Here is a 13,820-nt window from a genome sequence, read left to right on the forward strand (position 1 = left end):
ATCCTGAAGGTATTGCCTCTCTGCGAGGTTCATCTTCGGGCATAGGAGAAGGTGCCGGTAAAGTGGAAACTTGAGAAACGGGATCCGAAGAAGGACTCTGGGTAGCCATTAATGCATCATTCTCAACAGAAATTTCCCCAGAACTAAAATATCCATTCTCCTGAGGGCTCGAACTCCATGGATGCACTGTCTCATGAGAGATTTGAGATACACCACTAACCACTGGATCATCAACATTATTGACTCCATCTTTGTTAGCAGAAACATTTACAGAGACTGGATCTGAAGATTGTTGCTCTACAAAAGAAGTACTAGCTGTATTGCTACTATCCCTATATGATTCATTACCACTATGACCAGCACTTACCTGATGAGGAGGGACTAGCTCCTTACATTCAGACAAGCACTTCCTCTGACTACTTGCTGCAACATTTATGGAAGAACCTTCAATACCAATATGCTGATGAGACTCGGTTCTTGTATTGGATGAGGTAGCGGCTTCAGCATGGTGGCTGCAGCTGATTCTAGCTTCTGTACATGATAAAGATGATTCCTCAGTGATTTCCTGAGTTCCACCATCAGGTTCTGTTGCTAAATCTACCTGAAGTTCAGATGGATGTTCTTCCATCTATATAAAACAATATAAGAAGGTCACTTCCAGTATTAGTTATTTGTTGAGTATCTATGTAAAAGCCATCCCTGTATTGTTGCACGACGAGAACAATTATGGTGGGTTAGGCATAAAAGTTCATGTCAAGAGATCAACAGCAAGCTAATATAAGAAAAAAATATGATAAAAGCACATCCCAATGTAGATGTAAATTAATAGCAGAACAAAAAGCATAGACCATTCCTGAAATCAGCAGAAAGTAAAAGAGTCACACTAATTGTCAATATTTGGAGAGAAATTCTTAAATTGTTATTTATAACAAGGAGATGAGAATAATTTAAGTCATATCAACCATTTGTGAAGTGCAAGATTCTACATAATCCAACAACTAAGTAATCACTAAAACCAACAGAATATGAACGCGTTGATGACATTCATATTGGTACATATCCATGTATTGAAACGATCTCACATAATCAATTGAAACAAAAGCGAAAATTGAACTATGAATAAGTAACGCTCAATCGATTCGCCTTTCCAGAAAAAGCTACGCTTGGACATGACTTATACACATGAACTAAAAAAGAGCTACCAGATTCAAAAAGAAGTTGATAGAAATGGTTTTGTTACGGTGGCAATGGTCTGAAAGGGGATGGATCCAAGATGCGAGAAAAAAAATTCGAATTTTTGAATTGAGAAAAAAGGAAAAAGGTATTTAAAAAAATAGAAAAAGGAGATACCTGATAGGTGGAGCGAGAGGTGGAAGCACCGCAGAGAAGAGAGGAGAGGCTGAAGCGTGTGTTGTTGCGGTTGAGCCTCGCCGTGGGAGGGCGAGAACCGTCTAGTCTACTGGTGGCGGAACCCATGTGATGAGTGATGACGTCGAAGAAAATAAGAGAAGAGAAGAGAAAAGTGTGTGTCACAGATTTAATTTGAGACGTGAATGGTTGCTTATGCTTTATGCTGCTTCTTTCTTTTATTTCTTATCTTATGCTGCTGCTTCTCTCATAACTCATTAAAATGGAAAGCTGACCAACTTTGAGAATGAAACTCCCCCTTTTCTTTCTTTCTTTCTTTCAATCATTTCCCCCAACCTTCTTCCTTCCTTACATTTCAGGCTACCTCCACATGAAACATTCTACATACCCTGTCTCCTCTCTCCTTCCTTCCATGTATTTTCTTTTTCTTTTGTATTATGCATATATTTGTCCATTATTTTATTGTCTTACAAAAATATTATGTACATAAAAATTTAACCACTACAATTAATTATTATATATTATTTAATTTATTTTTAATGTATAAATACATTTTTATAGTTAATTTTTTATGAATAAAAATTTAATTACAATTATTTTCATATGAAATTGATATTTAAAAATTATTCGATAATTTAATAAATTTAATCAAATTATTATTTAATAATTTTTAATTATTAACTTTATATGAATATAATTGTATATGAATCTTTATTTTTGTGAGCATATAAAATGGTTATTTGTTTTGTTTTGTTTTTTTGTTATATTGTTATTGCATGTTTAATTCATTTAAATTGTTTGTAGCTATTTTTGGGTTCGAGTATAGAATTATTTATGTACTTATTTTCCTTAAAGGGTGCATTTTAGTTCCCTGTATGGCTGTATCTTGTGCCTTGTCCACACATAATTTATGGATGAAATTGATTTTGAGTTGCCTATTGACATGTTAATCATGGGTATATGATAAGAAGTAAATATAAATAAGAAGAAAACAAAATTGTTGGTAACAAACTTACAAGTTACAATAGAACAAAAAGAGAGGAAAAAACGAAAATAAATTGAAATTTTTGTTCCAACCAAAACCAAGAAGGAATCAACCTAGCCAGTTTTAGTAATAATTAAGTAGCGAATGATGTGTTTTAATTTTGACTATGTTTGGCTTAAAACAAAAAACCGAAGTAGGAAAATAAATAAGCCGAATGCCTGTGTGACATTTAGCAGAAGACAGTATGGAGAATCACAAAATCGAATCCATAACAGCTCATACCAATTAACATTCTCCTCTGCTTTTTGTTTTCTTCTGTATTAGGATTCTAGGAGTGGTTGGATTAGAGTAAGGGTTTGCTTGGGTGAGTTTCTAAGAAAAGATCTTTTTTCGAGTTATCTTTTTTTAAAAGATCTTATAGAGAAGTAAAAGTAATTTTATGTTTGGATATCTCATGTAAAAAGGTCTTTTTATCTATCAATTATGTTTGGGTATAACAATATAAAAGTATTTTTTTGTTTATTTATTACATGAAAAACATCTTTTTTTTAAGGAAAAAAGATCTTTTAAAAAAAGATGTAAATTACAGCTTCTCAAAAAAGATCTTTTTTTTATTTTACTAGTGTTTTTACTTTTACTACTAGAAATTTGCCAAACACGTTAAAAAATAAAAAAAGATATTTTTTCATTGAAAAAAGATCTTTTTTTAACAAAATAATGGCGCCCAAACATGCACTAAATGCGTGCTTCTAAATTTTACGAGTTAAATTAGTTTATTAAATTTTTATATTAAATTAAAAGTTTTTTAATTTTTAATTTTCACGTTATTTGACTCATGTTATCTTTTAGTGAGAAATAAGTCATTTAAGTGTACTTACTTTGCGTGAAATATGAACCATTGACTATGTGGATTAAACTTTCGTCCGTTTCTTTTTTATATTGTTACGTTTTCTTTATATTCAGCAAACGCAATCTAATTCATCCGTCGTTTTACAAAATTTCTTCTACAGTTCTACATATTCTTATGCTAATTCTTCAATGATGAGTACCGTGGAATCATAAACGCATTTCTTTTGTCGTGATCTTAAACCCATTTAAATATAAGTTTTCTTCCAAAAACATTAAAGGAAAACCCAAATAGCTACTTGGGTGTTTGTGAACAATGGAATTGTTAAGCCCAATTTGGCCCATGGAGAATGTTAGCTAATATGTAATGTGTCGGCAAACCAAAGTAGGTAGGGCTGGCAATTCATATCCTACCCGCGGATATTCAATCCGGTCCAACCTATTCGAGTAGGGTAAGTTACCCGATTCGCTGTGGGTATGATAGGGTACGGTCTAGGTATACCTACGCGTATGGTCTGGATATACCTGCGAGTAGGGTAGGGTACGGGTTTACCTAAACCCGTACCCTACCCTATCCGCATCTCATATATAACACATATTTTATAAAAATTAAATATATAGTGAAGGAAGTAAGAGTTAAATCTACAACCTCTCTTATATAATGACTTACAATAAGTGAACAACCACTAAAACTAGTTAGTTAATTTAGTAATTTAGAGCATTAGTTTTTTATTTTTTATGTTATAAATATGTATAAAATTCGAAATAATTGAATTTTATATTTACTTTAAAAAAATTTGATATTTCTGCGGGTAGGATAGGGTTTAGAATTTTAGGGTGCGGGTAAGGTTAGAATTGAAAGATTCTCAACCCGTGAGTAAGATAGGGTAGAATTTTAATAGAACTTTCAACCCGCGGGTAGGGTTAGGGTATAGGGTATAGGGTCCAAACCTTACCTTACTCTATCCATTGTCAGCTCTAAACGTAGATTGGTTAAATCATCAGGTAACTCGTCTGCTTAGAATAAACATTCAATTTGATCCTTATTTATTTTTATGAATGACAAAGTGATTTCTGTCAAAAAATAAAAGGAGGACAATTCGACTTTCAACCTTTTTTTAGACAAGAATTCTTTTGTCTTTAGTAAAAATGGATAAGAATCGAATTAGATTTTACTCGTATGATTAAATAAATAATAGAGATTTAAATTCATGTAATAATCGATTAGTCAAGAATAAATCTTGAAAGGAAGCTCAAATCTATCGGACTAAAGGATCCTGTGAACAACCAAAAATTGTAATATGTCGGCATATTTCATGCAACTACCAGGCCACAAAAAGTAACACAGCAATTGACTAGTAGATGAACATATAGATCAACATAGGTCTTTTGTCCCCTATATATATACACGTATACATTCGTGTATATGCATAGTTGAGAAGTAAATTAAGAAGTGATTAAGCACTACTAAGCAGGCATAATGCACAATCATCCTCCGCCAGGACCAGGAGGCCCAGGCCCTCACCACCACCCTCCAGGGCCACCGGGACCTCCACATCCTGGGCCTGCACCGCCACACGCACAACCATCTCCTCCTCCTCCTGGTGGTCCTCCAGCAGTAGGGGCATCACCTCCACCTGGTCCACATCAACCTCATCCTCATCATGGCCATGGCCCCCATTGAGCTTGGAGCTTGATTATTCTCCTTTCATTTCCTTCCATTATCTGTAGTCACTACTCACCTATCAGTAGTTACCATGTATCATGTATCATGTACGTATGTACATGTGGTGTGTGTACAAGCTTATAAGATCTTATATATAAATAAAACGAGAGCCTTTTATTAATATATATATTTTACACATACGTATTATTGTTATTGGAGCAGTGTTACAGGGTACTTGCAGCTTAATCCTAACATAAATTCTAGCACAAGTAATACAAATCAGATAATGAAGTTTTCTCTGAACTCAAACCATGGACTGATGGGAAATTTTTTGTTGCCTTCTAAGTTATGTATATATATAGTAAATTGTGCGCAATACGGAGACATATATGATCATGAATAATTCTCTAATTATAACTGCAAACGGATATATTTTAGGCATAAATTCATATTACAATAGTTTAAACACTAATACAACCGTGTTTAAAGACGATTCTTCATCAATCTTAAATTGCTAAACACTCGTTTTCGCATATAGAGAGATAGAATTTGATATTAAAGAGATTGACTAAAGAAAGAAACCCAAGTGTAGGGTTTGAAATATGATGAATACTACCACTCTCATCTGATCTTCTTCATCTTAAAGCAATTAGCAAATAAATGAGTTTGGTAAGCTTGTAAATCTTGAAAGTTCGGCGAGGTAATAATCAATAAAATTGTGCTTGAAAAAAAAAAAAATTCACTTTCAAACATTTAATACAATCAAAGAAAGCAAGTGTTTTTTTTGGTGACTAAAGAAAGCAAGTGTTTATTAATATTCAATTCAATCTAATGATAGAAATAAAATATTTGAATATTAGAATAAAAATCACAAAAATGTTCAATACGTAACTCGCTCTAAGAAGAATAATGTACGAGGCTCATTTTGGGCCAGCTATAGTCGTTAAAATTGGGCCAAGATTGAATTGGGCCCAATAAAAAACTCGTATTATCGTGTTCCCCCTAGTGGTTGCTGGTTTTGAACCCTAAACGGCTAAAGCAGTAAACATGTCCAAAAAACCCCTCCACTCCTTGAAACGACGGTGAAGCTCACTGAACATCACTCTCTCTTCTGCTCCCAGATTCACTCAATACAGTAACACTCGACCATGGACGATAGCTTATACGACGAGTTTGGCAACTACATCGGGCCCGAAATCGAGTCCGACCAAGAATCCGACAGAGACATTGACGACGACGACGAAGAGGATGAGGGAGACCAAGGTGACCGACGCCACCGTTCCGCCGAAGATGGCGCTGCATCCGATGGCGAGGCCCATCCGAACGGCTGGATCACGACCTCAGGGAACGACGACGTGGAGATGGTGGACAACCAGGTGGTCCTGGCGGAGGACAAGAAGTACTACCCCACTGCTGAGGAGGTTTACGGCGAAGACGTGGAAACCCTAGTCATGGACGAAGACGAGCAGTCTCTGGAACAGTCAATCATCAAGCAAGTAAAGAAGAAGGACTTCGAGGTTGGCGTGAAGGACTCTTCAACCTACGTGGCTCCCCAGTTTCTGTTAGGGTTGATGTCGAACCCTGCGCTTGTGAGGAACGTGGCGCTTATCGGGCACCTTCAGCATGGTAAGACGGTGTTCATGGACATGCTTGTTGAGCAGACCCACCGTATGGCCACGTTTGATGACCAGAGTGAGAAGCATATGAGGTACACTGATACCAGGAAAGATGAACAGGAGAGAAGGATTTCAATTAAGGCCGTTCCAATGTCGCTCGTGCTTGAGGATAGTAATGCCAAGTCGTTTTTGTGTAATATTATGGACACTCCTGGCCATGTTAATTTCTCTGATGAGATGACTGCGGCTTTGAGGCTCGCTGATGGTGCCGTTTTGATCGTCGATGCTGCTGAAGGAGTCATGGTAAAGTGTTCTTATCTAATGATATTGTCATTGTCATTATAGCTGTAGTGGGCTTGATTTTTGGATTTAAAAGAAAAGATTAAATTATAGTGTCGATAACTTGAAATTCCGGAATTGGTTGGTTTCGGGTATTTAAGCTTTACATAAGTGATTTGTTTTCAAAAGTGTAGCTGCGAACTACTAGTTAGATTATGACTAGGTCTTGTTAGGGATAGTGCTAGTTGCAATGACAATGACTGTAAGATTTTGAGGATTTAGTTTCTTGTGATTTGTAGGTAAACACTGAGAGGGCAATACGCCATGCAATCCAGGAGCGGCTTCCTATAGTTGTTGTAATCAATAAGGTAAATGAACTTTCTGTAGTCTTGATTGCAACTTTAAATCCTTTTCATGTCCCATTTAATTCTTATTTGAGAAAGGATTTTGATTTTAGGTTGACAGGCTCATAACTGAGCTTAAATTACCCCCAAAAGATGCTTACCATAAACTAAGGCATACACTGGAAGTAATCAATAGTCACATATCTGCTGCATCTTCTATTGCTGGGGATGTCCAAGTTATTGATCCAGTTGCTGGGAACGTTTGTTTTGCAAGTGGCACTGCTGGATGGTCATTTACGTTGCAATCATTTGCTAAACTGTACGGGAAGGTGCATGGAATTCCTCTGGAAGCTAATAAATTTGCTTCTCGCCTTTGGGGAGACTACTATTTTCATCCAGATACCAGAACCTTTAAAAAGAAACCCCCTGCCAGTGGAGGTGAACGATCTTTTGTTGAGTTTGTACTGGAACCACTTTACAAGATTTATAGCCAAGTGATTGGAGAACATAAAAAGAGTGTAGAGACAACCCTGGCAGAACTTGGAGTTAAACTAAGTAATGCAGCCTATAGATTAAATGTTAAACCTTTGTTAAGGCTGGCTTGTAAGACAGTCTTTGGTTCAGCTTCTGGTTTTACTGATATGCTTGTTCAGCATATTCCTTCACCAAAAGATGCTGCAATTAAAAAAGTTGATCATATATATACTGGGCCTAAAGACTCAATCATTTATAAATCCATGGCACATTGTGACTCTTCTGGGCCCCTGATGGTTAATGTAACCAAATTGTACCCCAAATCTGATTGCAGTGTGTTTGATGCTTTTGGTAGAGTTTATAGTGGCAAGATACAGACAGGACAAACTGTACGTGTTCTAGGAGAAGGATACTCACCGGATGATGAGGAGGACATGACCGTGAAAGAGGTAACAAAGTTGTGGGTGTATCAAGCTCGAGATAGGATGCCAATTGCTGAGGCTCCTCCTGGGTCTTGGGTCTTAATTGAAGGCGTGGATGCTTCAATCATGAAAACTGCCACTCTTTGTAATGTAGATTATGATGAGGATGTATATATATTCCGGCCTCTTCAGTTCAATACTCTGTCAGTGGTTAAAACAGCTACGGAACCTTTAAATCCAAGCGAGTTGCCGAAAATGGTAGAGGGCCTCAGGAAAATCAGCAAAAGTTATCCTCTGGCCATTACTAAAGTGGAGGAGTCTGGGGAGCACACTATATTAGGGACTGGTGAGCTGTACTTGGATTCAATCATGAAGGACCTCAGGGAGCTTTATTCTGAAGTGGAAGTCAAGGTAATCTATTTGTTCACCCCTACTCAATTTTTCTATCATTAATGTGGCTCCTATTTGTTGACTCAAAGTTATACTTTGCTTTGCTTTTCTATAGGTGGCAGATCCTGTTGTATCATTCTGTGAAACTGTTGTCGAGTCGTCTTCAATGAAATGTTTTGCCGAGACACCAAATAAGAAGAACAAAATAACTATGGTAGGCAGCTATCTCCTAAACTTGTTGTGTAAGCATTTTCAAGAACGTATGGTGTATGGTTTTCATGAGTACTTTTTTCCTGGGCTGATTTATTGTTCACTTTTGGTTTTTCTTTAGATTGCCGAACCACTAGAAAGAGGTCTTGCTGAGGACATAGAGAATGGTGTCGTTAGTACTGACTGGAATCGGAAAAAACTAGGGGAATTCTTTCAGACTAAGTATGATTGGGATCTCCTTGCTGCACGGTCAATCTGGGCGTTTGGCCCTGATAAGCAGGTAAATTTACTTGCTCTGCTTTTTAATTTTTATTTTATTTTATTGTTATGGTTCCGTCTCTGAACTTTTGTGTCATATGTGCAAATATAATGCAGGGCCCCAATATTCTGTTAGATGACACCCTTCCAACTGAAGTTGACAAGAGCCTGCTGAATGCTGTCAAGGATTCCATTGTTCAGGGGTAAATAAATGCATTGAACTATATTTCTATTCAGTGATTAATTAATTGATTGCAAATTGATATGAGGTTCTATATATATATTTTTTGGGAGCAGATTTCAGTGGGGTGCACGAGAGGGACCTCTGTGTGATGAACCCATCAGAAATGTTAAATTCAAGATTGTTGATGCAAGAATTGCTCCTGAGCCACTTCATAGGGGATCTGGCCAGTTAATTCCAACAGCACGACGAGTGGCCTATTCTTCCTTTCTTATGGCTACCCCTCGGCTTATGGAACCAGTATATTACGTGGAGGTACATTCTTGTTATTTTTAGCTTATAATGATGGCTGCATATCAAATGTAATTGAATGTAATAATTATCTGGTTTTGTCTCTCTGACTAACCCATGGTCATATTATTTGCAAAGGCTGTGCATTCAAGCTAGTAGTAAGTTGATTTTCATGTCTTATGCTTACATGATGCCCTAATAAAACAAGGCTCGAATAATAGTTTCATGAAAGTCATTAAAACAATAATTGCTTTTGCATTTCCTTTAAATAGATTATTAAGAACAGTCATGTTACCATTTTACTGATGCTTGGATGGTATTCTTTTTTTGGACCTTTCCATCAGATTCAAACACCAATAGATTGTGTATCTGCAATCTACACTGTGTTATCTCGTAGGCGTGGACATGTTACTGCTGATGTTCCTCAACCAGGCACCCCAGCTTATATTGTTAAGGTTGGTGGTTTAACTTTTTCTCTGTAACCTGATTTAGTTGGCGTTGCTTCTTGTTCTTAGGTTACTCCCATGATGAGGATAACTTGAGTAAGCCTGAATTTGTTAGTGCACCAGCAATCTGTTTTACTTATTTTGTTCCTCACTATGCAGGCTTTCTTGCCCGTGATTGAATCTTTTGGTTTCGAGACAGACCTGAGATATCACACTCAAGGTCAAGCATTTTGCCTCTCTGTTTTTGATCACTGGGCTATTGTTCCTGGAGATCCTCTGGACAAAAGCATTGTTTTGCGTCCACTTGAACCAGCACCAATTCAACATCTTGCTCGTGAGTTTATGGTGAAAACAAGGCGTAGAAAGGTATAGCCTTTCCTCCTGGATCTTCAGTCATTAACTACCATAAATTTTACTATGCTTCTATTTATTTATTTCCTCACTGTTCAAATTCCATGCTTATTTTGAAGTATTTCTAGCTGAGCATTTGCTGCTTTTTTTTGTGAGATTTTTTCCAATAAATAATATATTTGAGAATAGTAAGGAAGTTAGATCAATGTTACGACAAATATTTGTTATGTATTCGGAGAAGAGCATTTATGGCAGCTGCCAATAATTTAACATGCTCTTGCACCCAATTTTGCAGGGAATGAGCGAGGATGTAAGCATTAGCAAGTTCTTCGATGAAGCTATGATGGTGGAACTGGCACAGCAGGCAGCAGATCTTCATCAACAAATGATGTGACTCTTTATAAAGTTTTGGCATCACCCTGTGCTATTTTTCTTTGGAGTTTGGGCATTAGGCTGTTCCACTGTGACGTGGAAATCAAATAACCAAGGTGATAAAAGCTAAATTGTATGAGCTTTTGCTTTGCGAATTGGTTCCTACTGGAGTAAAGCATCTGTGCCATTAATTTTGTAATAGTAGGAACCATCATCCCTCCCCTCTGAAAATGTTTTTATACTCCCGGTGAGGGCATCATTTGTACAAGAAGTTAATATTGAATGGATCATTGCTCTGTTAGTGTTGTAGTACTAACACTTTTCCCTTTTCCTTCAAATCGTAAAAATTGTAAGAGTGGGCTCATATTTGTATTGTCAATGCTTACATAGTATACAAGATACCAAAATTTGTTGTATTTTTCATTGAAGTTACCGCTATCGTAATTTCAGCCTAATCATGTAGAGCTACTTAAGTTTCAATTCTGGTCAAAATGGTTGGATATGTTGTGACCATCATGCATGATAATGATCTCTTATTTTTAATTTAAAAAATTGGATTTTAACAGGTTCATGACATATATCTCGTCCACGTTTAAACGGGTGGTTTCCATTAAATATACGCTGATGGTGAAAACATAACAAATGTATAGCAACCATTGGTTTCTAGTGAGCTAATTCCACACTTTCTGGTAGATCACTTTTCTCTGTCTATTCTTGCTCCCTAAACGGAAAAGTAATTCAGCTGCATATCTATGTATTTTCTCACATTTATGGATCGTGCATTGTGTTGGCATCATTTGTCTCGCTGAATGTCGCTTTCTACATTCTCTTGATGTGTTATTAAGGCTCAAAGAAGCCTCTTCCAATCACAGTGAGGCACTTGTTAATCTGCGTGTTAGATGCAATTTTCAACGAAAAAACGTTTACAGAATCTTGGAAAACTCACACAAATAAAGATGTTTGCATGGTTAAGTGACATAGGCACCACTACACTTCAAAGATGTGCCAAGAGCAACCATTAAGCGAAGGGTGAAGGATACATGGAAAAAAGAAGAGGCTATTGATGCTTATGTAGCTTGCTAGAGAATTCATGTGTTGATCCATCTACAATGAGAAGTTAATAACATATATAGATAGTTTGTATAAATAATTTTTATTTTATTTTTATTAAAAGTGAGTAATAAGAAATGGGATAAGATAAAAAGAAAGATATACACAAAAAGAAGTGCTCCAAATCATTTCTCTTATAGATAGCATCAAACAATTATTTACAAATTCATTTCTGCTTTTAATATCTGAAAAATAATAGTACAATGCTACACACATTATTCTTACAAGTTACAAGCAAATCAATGAGTTGGTGCAGTCTCAGTCTCAGCTTCTTGAATTCAGCATTGGCTATAAATATATATAATAGATGAAAGTGTGTGTATGTACATAATCTCTAACCTAACCTTGTAGCAGGCATTTGAGGTTATGCAGTCCCTCAGCAGATATGCTTCTTCTAACTCTTGCTCTTTCCACAACCACAGGGGGTGGTGGATCTGAGTGAAAACACACCATCACAACCGTTAAGTTATCTGTTGCTCCTCTCTTTATTGCTTCCTCTACTATTTGCTTGCAACATTGCTTCACATCATTGTGTTCTTGAAGCCTCCTCCGAGCATAATCCACAGCATTTTGGCTCCGGAAAACATCCCAAATTCCATCACTTGCTATTATCAAGAATTCATCTTCTTTGGTCAATGTCATCAATTTGAGTTCAGGCTCAGCACTCAATGGTCCACCACCTCCACCAGTGTCCTTCATTCCTTCAAGATGCCAGTCGCCTAGAGCACGAGTAACACCTAACTGACCATTCAGGTAGCCATCATCAATGAATCCACCTAGGGACTCGATTCGATTTCTCTCTTTGATGCAGTAAGGCCTGTGATCCTTGGACATTTCTATTGCCGCGCCATGGCGCGACAACACAGCCCTGCAGTCCCCTGCATTGGCTACAAGCAATGACCTGTGCAACACAATCAAACAGATAAACTCATCCCTATGATTCAAGAATCAAGATTAGGCACTGCAGTGCAGTTACTGTTAGAGATATAACTATTAATGTTGTCTCCTCCTATCAGCTTAAGTTTTTGGGACGAGTGGTTTCATGATATACCTTCCGAATATAATTGCAGTGAGTGCAGTGGTTCCAGAAGAGAGGCAAGATTCAAGAGAGTATGTTTTAAGCTCTGCATCAGTGTCCAAAAAAGACTTTGTAACAACCTTCTCAAGTTCCAAAGGAAAGCCTGCATCCTCAACAATGATCCTAGGCAGATGATCGCGCACGAATTGAGCCGCGCTCTTCCCTCCATGTCCATCAAATACCTGCAAAGAAATCAAACCATTAATTCAGTTCAAAGGTTTGCACTTGCACATTCATTAATTCATTCATTCATTCATTCATTCATGCTTACACCATAAAATGAAACAGCTTCCTCAGAAAGTAGGTTGTTATTATATCCAAATCTTTTTGCCATGTCTCCAATGCATATGTGTGTATCTTCCATGTAAGGCCGGCCTCCGATATCAGACCATTCGCCGGAGCGCAGAGCCGGGACAAAGCTTGAACCGTTCTGTTTCTTGTCTGCAATCACTGTCTCCTCACATATGCTTTCCAGCTACAATGTGCCAAACCAGAAATTCAATAATAGGAATCTAATCTTCCAATTCTGAAATCGTACTTTATCTAAGGTCTCAAGAAATTTTACAATTATGAACCAATAAATTAATGTTATTAGAAAGTACAAGAAGTTAAACCTCAATAAATCAGTGAAATAAAAATAGCCATATTATGGTGAAGCATGAAAACAAAGCAATGTTGAAGAGAAAGAAGAAAGCACTGACAGGGAGTGAGTTTGCAGTGGAAGATGCAAAAGAAGAGGTGGTGTCCATCAAGAGATTATGATTATCACAATGCAAAGGCCACTTTTTGTTATGAATCATGTCTTCCTTCTTAGTATTCTCCATATCTTGATGATCATGATGCTCAACTTGCTCAGCTTCCTCAACACACATGGTGGCTGCTGCAGTCATGGGCTACTTGCACTTGCACCTTCAGGCATGGAACAAAATTGGAAGGTAAAAAAAAATATATATAAGAGAGAGAGAGACAGAGACAGAAACAGAAACAGAAACAAGTAACAACCTCTTCACATGTAAGAGTGAGACCAAGTTGATGGAGTTTTGTGACTAAAAGGAAGATTCTCAGAATATGTTGGGGAAAAAGATTGAGTTCCAAATAACTATGATATAACATTGCTTAACAAAATTTCAGAA

General features: G+C 37.0%; 3 protein-coding genes across 4 annotated transcripts in view; 1 reads left to right on the top strand and 2 right to left on the bottom strand.

The window, feature by feature from the left end:
- Positions 1-1,780, bottom strand: part of LOC107458715 (uncharacterized) — a gene marked incomplete in the record, with an annotated part of 3,358 nt that extends 1,578 nt beyond the window's left edge. The window contains 2 exon segments of the mRNA XM_016076923.3: positions 1-628; positions 1,351-1,780. Of these exon segments, the coding sequence (XP_015932409.1) occupies positions 1-628; positions 1,351-1,476 (754 nt within the window).
- A 4,106-nt stretch (positions 1,781-5,886) lies between these two features.
- LOC107458705 (110 kDa U5 small nuclear ribonucleoprotein component CLO) lies at positions 5,887-10,915 on the top strand. Its single transcript, XM_016076914.3, has 10 exons — positions 5,887-6,784; positions 7,060-7,128; positions 7,218-8,411; positions 8,506-8,604; positions 8,722-8,880; positions 8,976-9,061; positions 9,156-9,354; positions 9,675-9,785; positions 9,936-10,142; positions 10,423-10,915. Exons 1-10 carry the CDS (start codon positions 6,014-6,016, stop codon positions 10,519-10,521), a joined length of 2,994 nt encoding a protein of 997 aa, XP_015932400.1. The 5' UTR covers positions 5,887-6,013; the 3' UTR covers positions 10,522-10,915.
- Positions 10,916-11,725: 810 nt separating this feature from the next.
- LOC107458693 (probable protein phosphatase 2C 27) lies at positions 11,726-13,820 on the bottom strand. Of its 2 annotated transcripts, XM_016076905.3 has the most exons (5): positions 13,690-13,820; positions 13,389-13,596; positions 12,959-13,162; positions 12,661-12,869; positions 11,726-12,510 (listed from the first exon to the last, which is right to left on the bottom strand). In XM_016076905.3, exons 2-5 carry the CDS (start codon positions 13,575-13,577, stop codon positions 11,949-11,951), a joined length of 1,164 nt encoding a protein of 387 aa, XP_015932391.1. In that variant the 5' UTR covers positions 13,578-13,596; positions 13,690-13,820; the 3' UTR covers positions 11,726-11,948. The 2 variants fall into 2 exon arrangements, with proteins under 2 accessions (XP_015932391.1, XP_015932394.1); XM_016076908.3 differs by lacking the exon at positions 13,690-13,820 and having other exon boundaries at positions 13,389-13,665.

This window comes from Arachis duranensis, chromosome 1 (assembly GCF_000817695.3).
Source record: "Arachis duranensis cultivar V14167 chromosome 1, aradu.V14167.gnm2.J7QH, whole genome shotgun sequence".
NCBI lineage: Eukaryota > Viridiplantae > Streptophyta > Magnoliopsida > Fabales > Fabaceae > Arachis > Arachis duranensis.

Bases quoted from the DNA above. Each gene is read 5' to 3' on its own strand.
- LOC107458705 (XM_016076914.3), top strand. From the start codon at position 6,014: ATGGACGATAGCTTATACGACGAGTTTGGCAACTACATCGGGCCCGAA. The intron at 7,129-7,217 runs GTAAATGAACTT...TTTTGATTTTAG, and splicing joins TAGTTGTTGTAATCAATAAG to GTTGACAGGCTCATAACTGA. The intron at 9,786-9,935 runs GTTGGTGGTTTA...CTCACTATGCAG, and splicing joins CCCCAGCTTATATTGTTAAG to GCTTTCTTGCCCGTGATTGA.
- LOC107458693 (XM_016076905.3), bottom strand. From the start codon at position 13,577: ATGACTGCAGCAGCCACCATGTGTGTTGAGGAAGCTGAGCAAGTTGAG. The intron at 13,163-13,388 runs GTCAGTGCTTTC...GGCACATTGTAG, and splicing joins CCACTGCAAACTCACTCCCT to CTGGAAAGCATATGTGAGGA. The intron at 12,870-12,958 runs GTAAGCATGAAT...ATTTCTTTGCAG, and splicing joins AAGCTGTTTCATTTTATGGT to GTATTTGATGGACATGGAGG.